The sequence below is a fragment of the Carcharhinus amblyrhynchos genome, chromosome 5, assembly GCF_965287045.1.
Source record: "Carcharhinus amblyrhynchos chromosome 5, sCarAmb.v2.hapA, whole genome shotgun sequence".
In the NCBI taxonomy this organism is placed as follows: Eukaryota; Metazoa; Chordata; class Chondrichthyes; order Carcharhiniformes; family Carcharhinidae; genus Carcharhinus; species Carcharhinus amblyrhynchos.
Window position 1 is genome coordinate 104,829,726 of NC_137328.1, and position 16,495 is coordinate 104,846,220.

At 41.2% G+C, this 16,495-nt stretch overlaps 1 protein-coding gene across 2 annotated transcripts in view; it reads right to left on the reverse strand.

Annotated features, from left to right (window-relative positions):
- erbin (erbb2 interacting protein) overlaps nt 1–16,495 on the reverse strand; it is a 242,877-nt gene that overhangs the window by 74,201 nt on the left and 152,181 nt on the right. For both annotated transcript variants that reach the window (XM_080189380.1, XM_080189379.1), the window contains exon 6: nt 12,252–12,308. In XM_080189380.1, the coding sequence (XP_080045506.1) occupies nt 12,252–12,308 (57 nt within the window). The remainder of the gene's footprint in view (nt 1–12,251; nt 12,309–16,495) is intronic.

A 16,495-nucleotide genomic window follows, 5' to 3' on the forward strand; every position in this document is an offset into this window, starting at 1 on the left:
CTGCCCCACCATCTCAGTCCTAAATGGCTAACCCCATATCCTGACATGTGACCACTTGTCCAAGACCCCCAACCAGTAGAAAACATGATTCCTGCATCCAGTCTGCACAGCCTGGTCAAATTTGTGTGTTTCAATCAGAACCCCCTCTCATTCTTCTAAATTCCAGTGAATACTGGCTCAGTTGACCCAATCTCTCTTGATATGACAATCCTGCCATCCCAGGAATCAGTCTGATGAACCTTCTCTGTACTCCCACTATGGCCCAAGGCCCTGAACAGCTGCAGTAAAACATGCTTGCTCCTGTACTCTAGTCCTCTTGCAATGAAGGGCAACATGCCATTTGACTTCCTAACTGCTTGCGGCACCTGCATGCTTGCTTTCAGTGACTGATGTACAAGGACACCCAGGCTGTTTTGTAACTTTTGTACAATGTCCAAATAGGGAAACATGCATTCTCCATCCATTCTGTCAACTCCTTGCAGTGTTTTATATACCTCAATTAGATCTCCTCCCACTCTTCTAAACTCGTGAGTATAGGCCACAACTGCTCAATCTCTTCATAATAACAATTCAGCCCCTTGAGCCTGCTCCAGTATTCAGTATCATAGAATCACTACAGAGCAGGAAGCCATTTGGATCATTGAGCTCGCACCGACAAGAATGTCACCCAAACCCTAGCCCTGTAATCCCACGCATTTACCTTGTGAATCCCCCTGACACTATTGGGCAGAATGTAAGCAAGGCAAATCAACTAACCCACACATCTTTGGAGTATGGGAGGAAACCGGCGCACCCCGAGGAAATCCAACAGACACAGGGAGATCATGGCCGACCGTATCTCGGCCTCAATTCCAATAAAGTATTTGTTCAATTGCTTTGCCACTTCCTTGTTCTCTGTTACAAATTCTCCTATTTCGCACTATAAGGACATTTGCCTTCACTAATCTTTTTCTTTTTATATGCTTATAGAACCTTTGACAATCCACTTTTATGTTACTTGCAAGTTTATTCTAGTATTCTTATTTCCCCCTCTTAATCAATCCCTTGGCTCTCCTTTGCTGAATTCAGAACTGTTCCCAATTCTCAGGCTGAGTACTTTTTCCAGCAACTTTATAGAACTCTTCTTTGGACCCAATGCTATCCTTATTTTCTTCTGTAAGTCATGGTTAGGTAGCTGTTCTTGTTGCATTTTTGCACCAGAAAGGACGGTGTAACTGTGGTAATACATACATTTGTTTCACCTGAAGATTGTGTTTGGGCCCTCAGATAGTGGGCAGGAAGGAAGCAAGGGGCAGGTATTGCACCTTCTGCGACTGCATGTGAAGGTACCACGGGAAGTGGGTGAACTGCAGCACTTGAGGGTATTGGCCCCAGTCCAATCTGACTGATTATCTAGATATACAGTTGTTTACACTGTTCGCACAGGTTCCAGATACCCACCTGCAGCAACTTAGAGAACAAGTCTTGTAAATTCAACAGGCAAGGACAAGTCTGACTGAGGGCAGGCGCCATGCATTCGCCCATTACTCAAAGATTTGGCACAATAATACTCTTTCATTATATGTTTCACACTCTCTGACAATGCTCCGGCTCACAAAGAGCAAAAATAATTGATCTGTAACTGATGTTAACTCCAAGTCCAGCTGTGAAACTATGGATTTGAAAAATAGATCTTGCAAAATCATGAGAGATTGACAAAAGGAGTCTGAAAAGGGATGCTGGCTGCACCTTTCATGACATATGTCAAAACGTTTCAGTAGTGCAGTCAGGAAACCTGAATCTACACTCTGCCTGAATCAAACCGTGCATAACATTGTATCGTCTTACTAGATATGGATTGTATGACAATTGCGCTGCGCACTATTTTCCCAGTTATATTTAGGACTGGGTCAAATCATGAAATAGCCAATCTATAGTCCCCAGTTGTGCATAATATTCTATAGTCTTACCAGATATGGATTGTATGGCAACTGCACTGCGCACCTATTTTCCCAATTATATTTAGAACTGGGTCAAATCACAAAATAGCCAATTTATCGTATCACAATCTCATTCACACACATCTTTCAAATCGAATAACAGAGGCCTTAATTTAAAAAGACCGATAGATGATTCACATCCTGAGTTTTGAATGGGGTAATTTACGTATTAACACCTGGCTAAACGTTTGAATCCTTGCAAATAGAGTTGCATCATCTGAAGCAATTGGAGAATCCATTATCACCTCAATCACTACCATTAATGATACCCTCCATCCCACCACACCATGCTCATCAAAAAATGGACAAAAATTGTTACCAGTGCTTAAAATAAGACTGTACAAATTATAATACCCAAATTCTGGTGTACCATATTGCCACACTACTTATTCCACAGTGGCACTGCGTTGCCAGTGTGGAATAAGTACTGTGGCAATATGAAACACCATTGGATTGGTAAAAGAAAATTACTGTGGATCCTGGAATCTGAAACAAAAACAGAAAATGCTGGAAATTCTCATCAGGTCTGACAGCAACATTGGAATTCTGCTCTGAATTCCAAATAACTGAATATTTGTCTATAAAGTAGCACTGTGCAAGAAACAACCTTGGGACTAATGCAATGCTTAAAAGCTGCAGACTATTAATTAAGATACCAGGCCTCATCCTAATGATGTATGACCATCATTACATTCAACAGAAAAATAAATGAATAAACTATTTAAGAACTGAAATGTTAACAGAGCCTGTGAATCTAACTGAATTAAAATTATTTGAGCTCAGGTTCTGTTTAATTGCAAAATGTTCGCCTAATGTCCAAATTGGGCAACATGGGTCAAATGCATTGTACTGTTCTTGTACGTGGAATTCATAGGGCAACAAGCACCTGTTTCAATCTATCTTCTAGGGGATTAGCAGTGCCTTCAATCCTTTTATGGCCATGAACATGTGAAAAGGCAGACTTGATTCATCAATCTGAGGCATTTTCTCTTGGTTGTGTGTTAAATATTCATACTGACATACACAAGACCTTGAGCTTCTGGTCACTTACCATTTAAATTCTCTGTGCTAATTCCATTCTGGCCTCAGCCTCTCGCACTATTCCAAATAAGCTCAGCAGAAGTTTGAAGAACAGCTGCTGTTTCTGATCTTCTGAGCAAATCAATCAAATCAATTTCAGATCATACCAACTATCTCCATTATTCAGGCAATTGCTGGTCATGATTAATTGCAACACCTCTGAACTCATCTTACTTTACTTGTCCCACTACTATGTCCTTTTGCCTTACACCATTGCGCTTGTGTCATTTAATCTCTCCAGTTTTCCACTATACCAATCTTTATTTTCTTCCTTCCTCTCTACTCAAGGGATACCCCATTGACTCCACCTTATGTCACCAGAAACCCATGGCGTGCATGCGCTGTTAGCAAGTGGGACCAGAAGATCCCGCTGACGTGAACCGCTGGAGAGTTCAGACCCTAATATCTAACTTTCCCTGTTCTATTATAATATCTTGGACTTGAAATATTAACTCTGTTTCTCTCTGCGGGGGTACTGATTGAGCTGTTTGATCTTGGAAAAAGTCAAAATGTTCTCGTGCAAATAATAGCGACTGGTTTATTAAATCCTCCCCGGATTTTACATTGGGCGTGATCTTACCAGTTGCTGTAGCAAGGATTTGGCGCCCAGCCAAATTTCCATTCAAAGCAGCAAGGCCAGAAAATTCCACAGGCGTGAACAGCCGTAAGATTCCACCATAGTGTCTTAAATCAGTGCTTTCAAAGTTCACCAATATTGCAATAGGATTAAAATTGCTTGTTATTGTTTTCAGAGGAAGACCCTGGCCAGCTTTTATATACATATATAACTCGTCACATCTAGGTTTGGATCCAGCAACTATTGAGCCAGGGTTGTGATGGAGTAATTTTCGAGTGGATATTATCCTTCTAATATTGAAATAGCTGCCTCTGAATCAACTATGTTCATGAAAACTCTCTGGCTGCATTTTTTACAAGCTTATGTGGAGTTATGCTGGAATGCAGTCTGTAGAACAGCACCCCCATCTGCAGTCTGTAGACTGAGTGCTTTTCTCAGCCAGGAGTTAGCTAGGTTTAATTGTTCAGACAGATTTTTGATCCACAAGGAAGTTGAGGGTTAGTGGAGTCAGGCAGGAAAATGGAGTTATGGCTATAGTCAGATCGCCCATGATCTTACTGAATGGTGATGCAGGCTTGATGAGCTTATGATCCTATTCAATGTTAATAATCATGGATGAAAGACTTGAACATGGGATGGATCAGTATTCACATCAATTGGGAATGTGCTATTCAAATACCTTTTGATTGACAGTTCCAATTAATTAAGGAAATGCCATTTTTGTTTTTCTTTTCGGTGAACACCATTTCAAAAGAAAAACCTGATCTGAATGTTCTTCAATCTTTGTTTTATTATTTTCTGTTCCATGCACCAGGAAGCCATGGCACAGCGAAAGCTAAAATCCCATGTTAAGACTTTAGTCAGTTATGTGGGCCAAAACTACCAAGAATGCTTAAAGCTAAAATCTTTTATTGTTTTGAAGCACACACCAACTTGAGAAGCAGTGCAACCTAAGTAAAGCTGCTGACTTTGCTCATGCTGCTGACTAATGATATTAATTAAACTTAATCTGTCATTTTCAGTCCATCACGTAGTGGATTATTAGTGAGATTATGGTTGCAGCCTGCATGCCCTACTATTTCCAGTGCATGTCATGATATTTATCCAGAGACCAGCTATCTTAAGTACTTAGCACACAAGCTCAAAATTTAGCCTCCTGCATACTATGAAAACCTACTTTCACATTGAACACAGATAAAAACTAGCAAGTACATGGGTGGCACAGTGTTACTACTGCTGCCTCACAATACCAGGATCCAGGTTCAGCTCCCGGTTTGGGTCACAGGCTGTGTGCAGTTTGCACATTCTCCCCAGTCTGCATAGGTTTCCCCCGGGTGCTCTGGTTTCCTCCCACAATAAGAAGTCTCCAGCCAGGACAGATTTTGCAAGTACACACCAACTTGAGAAGCATGCTGGGGCTGCAAAATCTCACTAACTGTCCTGGCTGGAGACAATCTACATCACTTTAACCTGTGCTGAATCCTCTCTCCACTCACATTGTCTGTACCTTTAAGAACTTGATTACCTGTAAAGACTTGCAGTCCAAACCACTATTTTGTAAATTGAGTTTGTGTCTTTATATGCCCTGTTTGTGAACTGAAATCTCATTCCTGATGAAGGAGCAGCACCCCAAAAGCTAGTGATTTGTGCTACCAAATAAACCTGCTGCACTTTAACCTGCTGATCTGTCGTGTCTCAGTTCCACATTCCTGCCCTCTCCCCATAACCCTTAATCCCCTCTCTTATCAAAAACCCATCAACCCGCGTCTTAAAAATATTTAGCGAGGCAGCCTCCACCACTTCAACGGGCAGAGAATTCCAGAGATTCACCACTCTGAGTGAAGAAGTTCCTCCTCAACTCCGTTCTAAACCGCCCCCCTTTTATCTTGAGGCTGTGCCCCCTAGTCCTACTGTCTTTTTTGAGCGGGAAGAGTCTTTCCACCTCTATCCTATCCATCCCATTCATCATCTTATACGTCTCAATGAGATCTCCCCTCATTCTTCTAAACTCTAACGAGTACAAGCCCAGTTTATTCAGCCTCTCCTCATAGCTCAACCCCCTCAACTCCGGTATCAGCCTAGTAAACCTCCTCTGCACTCCCTCCAAGGCCAAAATATCTTTGCGCAGGTGCGGCGCCCAAAACTGCACACAGTACTCCAGCTGCGGCCTCACCAATGCCCTATGTTTTAGATTAGCAATCCAGTGGAAAATTATTTGGAGTGGAGGGTCCAAATCCCAACATGGCAACTGGAAAATTTAAATCCAATTAATAAATTTGGAAAAAAAGATTGGTATCTGTAACTGCGTCCATAAAACTATCAGATTATTATAAACAAAAATCAATTTGGTTCATCGTGGTCCTTTAGGGAAATTTGCCATCATTATCTAGCCTGACCTACAAGTTCAACTGCTTTAACAAAGTCAAGACTATTACTTAAATAAGAGTAAATAATTTACTGTAAAATGCAGGGCAAGATAATAAATTGAAAATGCCAGCCACAAGCTAAATTCAAACCGGCTGATTTATGAAATGGACTGTTTTAGTGAACAATTTGAGATTTTAAAAGATAACTCTAGGCTATTACTCATGGATCAAGGCTTCGGTTGATGGAGAACTTTTACGTAAAAGGTTAACCCATTTTTCTCTCATCAGCAGGTGACAGACTAGCAGTGTACTTTCAACAGTACAGCAACACATTTTTCTTAAAGTAAACTAGAGTCTGGATTTAATTCTGTGGCAACTATCTGGTCAATATAAATACAATAACAATTAATGCAGGTCTTGAGTTTAGGGCAAGAAACAATACGAAGCCATCAGTGCCTCATCCAAATAACCCTTCTTTGTATGTGAATGCAAATAATCAGTGTGGGGAAGCCATCAGGCAGATCACCCAAGCCTATTATAATTTCTGCAGGTTTGATGAGATAGCAACCACCAAATCTTGCTGACATTTTACCTCTTTAGTCAAAGGAACTAAGTTATTCTTTGCACTCCCACTGAAATCAGCTATCTTAGCAGAGACGAGATCCTTCAGGCCTGAAAAGCTCAGTTATACGTTACCTTCAACAGGCTTTCAGTTGAGCAAGTCCCATTAAATTCTTCACTGGAAGCCATGCACACACAGAAATTAAAGCCAAATCACCTCTCAACTATTACTTAGAAGAACACCAGGAGATTCCTTTCCCGGAATAAAAGTCATGGCTCATTGTCTTGGTAGTGAGAAGTATTAACTTATGATGAATGCTTCCAAAATATTAAGCTAGATATTTAATTGCAAAGTGCCCAAAACGTTTTTACTATCCTAGAATCATAGAACCTACTGTGCAGAAGGTGGCTATTTGGTCCATTGAGCCTGCACTGACAACATTCCCACCCAGGCCCTATCCCTGTAGCACCACATATTTATCCTGCGAATCCTCCTGACACCAAGGGGCAACTGGCCAATCAACCTAACCCTCCCATCTTTGGACTGTGGAGGAAACAGGGGGTGCAGCCAGAGGAAATGCACACACAACAGGGAGAATGTGCAAACTTCACACAGACAGTGACTTGAGGTCAGAATTGAATCTGGGGCACTCACTGTGAAACAGCAGAGCTAACCACTGTGCCACGCTGGGGAACAAGTATCTTTATCCACTAACTGGGTAATTTTATATCATTTCAACTTTCCATGTAGCCTGCTGTTTTAGGGCAGCCTTTTCGGAGTTTAAACTTCAGTCCTATTAAGTTACAAAAAGCGGATAAGAACAACAAAGCCAGCTAGAAAAAGTCAGCAAGTCAGGGCAGCATCTGCGGACAGGAATAGAGTTACCGCTCAAGGTAGGGACTGTTTATCAGCGAGTTCTAGTGAAAGGTCATCAACCAAACATGTTAAATTGGTTTCTCTCCATTGATGCTGCCTGACCTGATGAATCTTTCTCCTGCATTTTCATTCTTATTTATTATGTTGCCTTATACTCTGCTGAGCAAGGTACAAGGTTTTGAGAAGGGAGACAATTTTTCAAACAGAGTTAAATTAAAACCTAGGATTTGTAGATAAAAGAACAGTTGAAGCACTGGGTTACACATTGAATTTGTCCACATCGAGTGGTCTTAGCTTCAGAGAAAGATTTAATGAACCATCCAAGAAAACTGACTACTTTGTTTCTCTTTTCTCTTAAAAAAAATTTTCATCTACATAAGAACATAAGAAATAGGAGCAAGAGTAGGCCATCTAGCCCTTCGAGCCTGCCCCGCCATTCAATAAGATCATGGCTGATCTGAAGTGGATCAGTTCCACTTTCCTGCTTTCTCCCCATAACCCTTAATTCCCTTGTCTATCAGAAATCTATCTATCCGTGACTTAAATGTATTCAGCGAGGTAGCCTCCACCACTTCAATCTGTCCGACAACACACATGGTCGAGAAAACCAGACTTGTGATTTACCTCATTACGTCATTCAGAAAGCACTTCACGTGAATTGTGTTTGGGGAGTAGTCAATGGTATCAGCAAGAGCAGCAATTTATGGCAATCTCATAAACAGCAGTAATGGGAGGAGTTGCCAGTTAATCAATTTTATTATTGTAGGGATTGGTTGAAGGAGTAATGCTGGCCGAGAAATTGGAAGGAATGCCCCCCATTTTCTTTGATAAAATGACAGGGGATCTTAAATGTCTATAAAAACTCTTTTTGATGTTTCATCTGAAGGACAATAACAGAACACCCTGCACTGCATTGGTCTGTCAGTTTAGATTAACTTACCAGTCCTGAACTGGAGAATGAACCAACAGATTTCTGACTCTAGGTGAGAATGCTGTCATCTGAACCCTTTCATCTTCAATCAAACTGGGTGATACAACAGGTTAATTATACACACTGCTCATATCTAGGACTCTGGAATCAAGTCCAGGAGGATAAGTCATCATGGAAAATAGAAAAATGGCCACACCTGTACACCAATAATTTTTGTTTTGCAGTTGAACATAGAAAAGAGGGAGCTTTAAGGCATGTTGCACCTGATCTGGACATTTGACACTCAAACCCATACAGTAAGAAACAGAAACTGTTGCATTTGCAGATACTTGCACACCTCAATACTCAGCTAAAATACAAATGATGATGATATTATTATTAAGTTTTAAATAGCATTGAAGTGGCGACATGTGCTCAACAGTGGAAGAAGCACGCAACAGGGCTATGCAATCCAGATCTAAAGTCCAGGAACATCCAGTTGTGAATGGTGATGAATCATTAAATAGCTTACCAGAAGAGGCATCTTCACAAATATCCCCATCCTCAATGATGAGCAAGCTCAGCACATCAGTGCAAACGACAAAACTGAAGTATTTTCAACTATCTTCAGTCAGAAGTGCCAAGTGGGTGGTCCATCTCAGCCTCCTCCCAAGGTTCCCAGCATCGCAGACGCCAGGCTTCAGCCAACTCATTTCAAGCAGTATCAAAAAATAGATGAAAGGCTTTGGATGCTGCAAAGGCAACGGGGCCTGACACATCCTGGCCAGAGTACTGAAGACTTGAACGCTAGAACTAGCCATGCCCTAGCCAAGTTGTTCCAGTACAGCTACAACTCTGACATCTAACCAACATGTGGAAAGTTGCCCAGGTACATCAAGTCAACAAAAATCAGGAAAAATCCAATCAGCCAAAGGGAAGGAAAGTGTGATCAATACTGCTATAAAGTGGCACTTAGCAATAATCTGCTCAGTAATGTAAAAACAAAGTGCTGCAGATAATGGAAATCTGAAATACAAACTGAAAGTGCTGGAAACACATCAGTCTGGCGGTATGCCAGACTTTTAATTGGACTTACCTTGCATTAAGTTGATCATTCTCTACACCCAAGCTATGACTATCACATACATTCTGCACTCTGTTTCCTTTTCTATGAATGGTATGTTTTGTCTGTATAGCACGCAAGAAACAATACTTTTCACTATATGTTAATACATGTGACAATAATAAATCAAGTCTATTATGACTTTTCCAAAGAAGCCAAGGTTACTCAAGTACCATGGAAAGAGAGAGACTGAGTTAACATTCGCCCTTGATGGTACAGTAAATATACGTGCAGAACAGAAGGAAGTAGACATGTGATGGGTTTTATGCTGTTGAAAAGAAGGGAGGTGACAGGAAGACGAAAGGAAAGCTTTATGATAAGATTAAATGACAAAGATATCAAAGGACAAAAGGCAAAGGGAGTGCTAAAGGTCTAAAGGAGAGTCATATTCAAATTGAAATGTTAACCTTGCTGCTCTCTCCACAGATGCTGCCAGTCCTGCTGCATATTTCAGGCACTTTGTTTGTACAGCTATTCACTGATGCTCAATTCGCATTCCACCAAACCTTACTAGAGCCCTGGGCCAAAAATGAACAAAAGGGCTGAATTCAAGCGGTGAGCTGAGTGTGGCTGCACTTGATAGCAGTGCAGCACTCGATCAAATGTGGCATCCAGGGGAGCTAGAAAAACTCAAGTCAATGGCAATCAATGGGCAAACTCTCTGCTGTTGCAGCCAAGGCTAGCACAATAGAAAAGGGCTGTCACTGTTGGATAGTCATCTCAGCTCCAGGGCATCGCTGCAAGAATTCATCAGGGTAATTAATGTCCGAGGCCCAACATTCATCAACAATCTTCCCTCCAACTTTCAAAAGATCAGAAATGAGGATATTCACTGTGACTGCAGTGTTCAATTCCATTCACAACTCCTCAGATACTGATTCAGTCCATGCTTGAATGCAACAAGACCTGAACAACATTCAGGTTTGGACTGACAAATGGGAAGAAACATTCACACCATGCAAGTGATAGGCAATAGCCAACTCCAAGAGAGTACCTAACCATTTTCCCTCGACATTCGATGTTGTTACCATGATTGAATCATCCATCAATATCCCAGGGTTACCACTGAAATAAAAACAAAATACTGTGGACCTCTGGGATCTAAACCAAAAACAAAGTGTTGGAAAAACTTAGATCTGGCAGCATCTGTGAAGAGGCAAATCGATTTAAGTTCCAAGTTCAAAGAAGCCAAAATTACCCAAGTACTGTGGTTACAGGGCCAGTTCAGGTACAGCCTGGAAACTGCATCAATGTCTCACCTCCTGACTCCCCAAAGCCTTTTCACCATCTACAATTCAGTGCAGCCAAATTCCCTTCCAATTCAATTTTCAAGTTTGCTGACGACACCACCGTAGTGGGTCAGATCTCAAACAATGAGGAGACAGAGTACAGGAATGAGACAGAGAATCTAGTGAACTTGCGCAGCAACAATAATCTCTCCCTCAATATCAACAAAACAAAGATTGTCATCAACTTCAGGAAGCATAAAGGAGAACATACCCCTGTCTACATCAATGGGGATTAAGTAGAAAGGGTCAAGAGCTTCAAGTTTTTAGGTGTCCAGATCACCAATCTGTCCTGGTCCCCCCATGCCAACATTATAGTTAAGAAAGCCTACCAACATTTCTATTTTCTCGGAAGATAAAGGAAATTTGGCATGTCAGCTACGACTCTCACCAACTTTTACAGATGCACCATAAAATGCATTGCTTCTGGTTGTATCACAGCTTGGTATGACTTCTGCTTTGCCCAAGACTGCAAGGAATACAAAAGGTCGTGAACATAGCCCAATCCATCATGCAAACCAGCTTTCCATCCATTGACTCTGTTTACACTTCCTGCTGCCTCAGCAAAGCAGCCAGCATTTCCACCTCACAGGAGTTAATCATGGTTTGTTAAACACTCGGGGGGTGGGGGTGGGGGAATTTTTACCGTCCCGCCTGCTACGGGAATCAGGGCAGATGAAGGATGGACTGTAGAAAGATCTGTTGACCTCGGGTGGGATCTTCTGGCTTTGGGGCGACCATGGCCAAACAACCCTTCCCAAGATATTTTTAAAATGGTGATGCAATGATAAGACTCAAATGATTATTCTTAGCTGTAAACTGCTCTGGAACTGCATCAATAAATTTACTGCAATGTCAAGGACACAGCTCTGTACTAGAAGAGCGTGACATTTATTTCCAATTCTCCAAAGTGCTGGGAGGGAATTGCATAAATTACTCCAGCAATCTTTTGACAAGCAGTGATTTGCTGCCTGGTTTTCTACTCACCCATCAGATGTTGGATTCCTGGAACTTCAGACCTTTCCACGCCAATCTATTTTTAATATGCATACTCACAATCTTGCCATTAGCAGAATTGTGATTAACTTGGTCAGCTTGCGTTTCTTTAATTGGTATTCACATTGTGACACCCAGAAAGTTGACTTGGAAAAGCTACTGAGCCCAACCAGTCTCAAGCAATTGCATTAACATGCAAAACTGAAAGAAGATTGTGGAATTGATAACTCCACCGTCATGCACCAGTGAGATATTTCATCCCAGACAGTTCTTTTCATGAGGCTACCAGCACTCATCAAGGATCAACAATTCACAACTCCGTAAAGATGCCAACCAGAGATAGAAAAGAAGCTAGGGATTCTAAAATGCTGATCATTTTAATTTTTTGATGAACTGATAGGATAACACTTCAGGTTAAAACTAAGCTGGCAAATGAGATAGGCTTTTAAAAAACTTCGAAATGTACAAACTGATTAAATCCAGAAAAAAGTCTTACTTTGGCAACATCTTCAGCTGATTTTCACGTAACTCCAATATTTGCAATTTGGTCAATCTGAAAAATAGAAAAGCAAACAATTAAATCATCCGTCAAATACTCCAGTACACATGATAGATGGAAGGTGGTATTTATTAATCAACAACATTCATTTTGGCAGCACCTTGATCACAAAATACACTCACAGCCCTTCACAAATAAAGCCATGCAAAAGGAATTCCAGGAAGAGAGAGATGAGGAAGATTAAGATTGGGCGGCACTGTAGCACAGTGGTTAGCATTCTGCTTCACAGTGCCAGAGACCCGGTTTGGATCACTCAGTGTGGAGTTTGCACATCCTCCCCATGTCTGCATGGGTTTCTTCCAGGTGCTCCAGTTTCCTCCCACAGTCTGAAAAATCTGTTAGTTAGGTGCACTGACCCAAACAGGCACCAGAGTGTGGTGACTAGAGGATTTTCACAGTAACTTCATTGCAATATTAGTGTAAGCCTTGCTTGTGACTAATAAATAAACCTTTACTTAAATGGAAAATTCAGCTGAGGAAATGGATTTTTAGAAGTAGCCATTTTTAACTTTCATCAAGCAGAAAGAGGATGGAAGTTTTTCAGGAAGCAGAACTCAGCCAGAGCCACATTGGGTGATAAAAGTAAAGGATGCACAAAAGGTGGAGCCTCAGAGAAGCAAAGGAAATTGGAAGTGATAGAGGATTGAAGGAAACTGATTGTTAGGATTTGTAGAAGAATTTCAAATTTAGTACTGAGGAAGAATGAAGAGGATATGTAAACAGCAGAACTCTGGGTAAATTGAATCAATGCAAGATGGAGAATGGAACATCTGCAAGGAGGGTACAGGAACAGTTTACAGCAGCAATGGACAATCTGTGCCCCGGAGTCCCATGTGGCCCCTCTGGGTTCGAGTGCAGCTCATGGGATAGTTTGTTTACCATTGCCCACTTGCAGGATTTCCACATTCCACTGATTTCTTTTTGCATACTATTTTCCTACTGGCATGACTGAAGTGATATGCACATAAAAAGCAAGTGAGATGCATGCTGACTGACTGTGAGAGCTTCCCCTGTATCCAATCAAGCACAAATATTTATTTTGGTTCTTACCATTTGAAGTCAATGACAGTTCTATTAATATATAAATGACTGAGCATTTTCTGTAACTCACTACCAAATACTTGGCATGCATTAAATGCATTTAATCTTATTCATGGGGGTCATGGTTAGTGAACAAGCTCGATTTCAATCTTGCGATTCACTGGAGACAAAGGAAGACCACTCCTGCGGCTCACTTATTAGCCTAGGTTGCCCACCACTAGTTTAGCTGGTGGCTGAAAATGGCACTTGTAAGGGGTTCAGTGATAGTGGGGTTGCAGCAGGTACTGCAGCTGGAGCAGCACTGGCAGAAGAACCCAGGGAGGAGCAAATGTGACCACTGGTACAGAAATGGAAACAAGTGCTCTTGATAACACACAATATGTGCCATTAAAAATTCCTTTTAGGGTTTCAACAGGTGATAGGATTGAAGCTGCCTGGTTCAACATGAGTAAATGATCAGAGACGTTTTGCACTCAGTAGTGACACAGTGGAATTTTTAGCTGGAGTGAAAGATGCCTCATCAAATCTTCCCAATTCTAAGCTGGAAGTTACTCTGTGGGTGAGGGAGCAAAACTATTACTGGAGATGCACTATTTGCATTCTGATAGGAGCAAAATACTCGCAAAGGGCAATAACACTGAACGAGCTGATAGAAAAAGGTACTGAAGTATCTTGTGATATCAACCATAAAGCACATTGGAAGGGTACCACGGTCATCATCACAAAGGAGGTCATTCATAACTTTTCAGCACGTAACCTACATCAGTGTTGCAATACTAAGAAAATCCAGGGCATACGTACATGAAGATGGGACGCAGCAAAGAAAAGTTACAAACAAGGAGATAAGTGGAGAGTGATATTTTTGTGGTGGTGGTTGGAGGGCGGGGGCAGAGAGGGAGGGAGAGAGAAGGAGAGAGAGATATAATGGTGGCAGTTTGAAGCAGATGGGGGTGAAAGCTAATTGCCCTGGCGATATGGAAAACTGGTTGAGTGAAAGGGAATCAAGTGGGGAGGCAATCCAGTACAGCGGTGATGGATACCTTGACATTTTTCAGCATCAAATAATTGGTTCTAACTTCAGTATGGGGAAGCAGCTGATTGGCAAATAACTGGTAAATGGTGTTTAGAAGTAGTTTGTAAAAGTTAAGGTGTGATAGGACACCCAGTTCAAATGAAATATGCATCCTGTGAAATGTGGAAAGTCATGAATGCACCATGTGTCCTAGGCAAACACATCTGCAGGAAGTGTCACCAGCTGCAGAAACGTGAACTCTTAGGTTTTGGTACTCCAGCAGCGGCTGGAGTCACAACAGTTAACCCAAGGCACAGAACTATGTGGATAGCACTTTTCGGGATGTGGTCACAGCATAGGTTCCAAACATGCAGACAGGAGGAACTGGGTAGCCTAAGAGAATCAGGCAGATAGTACAGGAGTCCCCTAATACTGTGGAGGATGAATTCCTGGAATGTGCACAAGATGGATTGCTGGAGCAGTACATGAAAAAAAAACAACTATTTTAGATTTATTATGCAATGAGAAAGGGCTAATAATGAAAGGAGTAATAATATCCTTGCTATAGAGGGAGTACAGTGAAGGTTTATCAGCTGATTTTGGGGATGGCAGGTCTGTCATATCAGCACAGGCCAAGTTGGTTAGGATTATATTCACTGGCGTTTAGAAGAGTGAGAGGGGATCTCATAGTAATTTATAAAATTCTAACAGGTTTAGCCAGAGTAGAATCAGAAAAAATGTTCTAATTGTGAGAAGGGTCCAGAACTAGGGGTCATAGCTTGAGGATAAGGATAACCTTTTAAAACTGAGGACAAATTTCTTCACCCAGAAGGTGGTGAATGTGTGGAATTCACTACCACAGAATGTAACTGAAGCCTAAAATGTTGTGAGATTTCATGAAGAAATTAGATATAGCTCTGGAGGCTAAAGATATCAAGGAATATGGGGGAAAAAGGGGGAATTAGGATATTGAATTCAATGATTAGCCATGATCAAAATGAATGGCAGAGCAGGCTTGAAGGGCTGAATGGTCTATTCCTGCTTCAAGGTTTTATGTTTCTAACCTTGTTGTAAAGAAGTCTGATGGGAATAGTGACCATAAGATGACATAAGGAGACATGTAATGGCTAATATTTAAAGAAAGTCTACAGCAAATATACATTCTCTAAGAAAGAAAAATTTCAAAGATACTAGGGAACCAAATGAGAAACTGATAGAAATTAGTATTAATAAATAATGAGTACTCAAAAAGTTAACTGATTGCTGATAAATCATCTGGACCAGATGAACTACATCCCGAAGTGTTGAAGGAGGGGTCTACAGAGATAAGTGATCCATTGGTGGTTATCTTTCAAAATCCTATAGATTCTGGAAAGGTTCCTAAAGACTGGAAAGTAGCAAATGTAACCCCACTAAGAAGGAAGGGAGAGGAGCAATGGAGAACTACAGACCTGGTAGTTTGACCTTTCCCTATTATTGAGGATGTGAAAACTGAACACGTAGAAAATGATAGGATTGGGCAAACTCAGCATAGATTTATGAAAGGGAAATCATGTCTGATAAACCTGTTGGGAGTTTTTAATGATGTTACTTGTAGAATAGATAAAGGAGAACCTGTAGATGTAATTTATGTGGATTTTTGGAAGGCTTTTGATAAGGTCCCACGCAAAAGGTTAATGAGCAACATAAGAGCATATGGGATTGGGAGCAATATAATGGTACGGATTGAGAAGTGGTTAACAGGCAGAAAACAGAGATCAGGAATAAACGGGTAATTATTAGAATGGAGTGCTGCAACCAGTGGGGTATCGCAAGGATCAATCGTGAGGGCTCTGTATAAATGATTTGGATGTGGAGACAAATGTAATATTTCTAAATTTACTGATGACAAAATTATGCGGAAACGCAAGTTGTGAGGAGTATGCAAGAAAGCCTCAGAGGACTTGGGCAGACTAAATGCATGAGCAAGAACATGACAGATGGAACATGAAGTGAATAAGTATGAAGATAATCACTTCAGTAGAAAAAAATGCAGAGCATTTCTTAAATGGGGGGGGGTTGGGAAGTGTTAATGTCCAGTGAGGATATGGGTGTCTTTGTTCATGAGTCATTAAAAGCTTGAATGCAG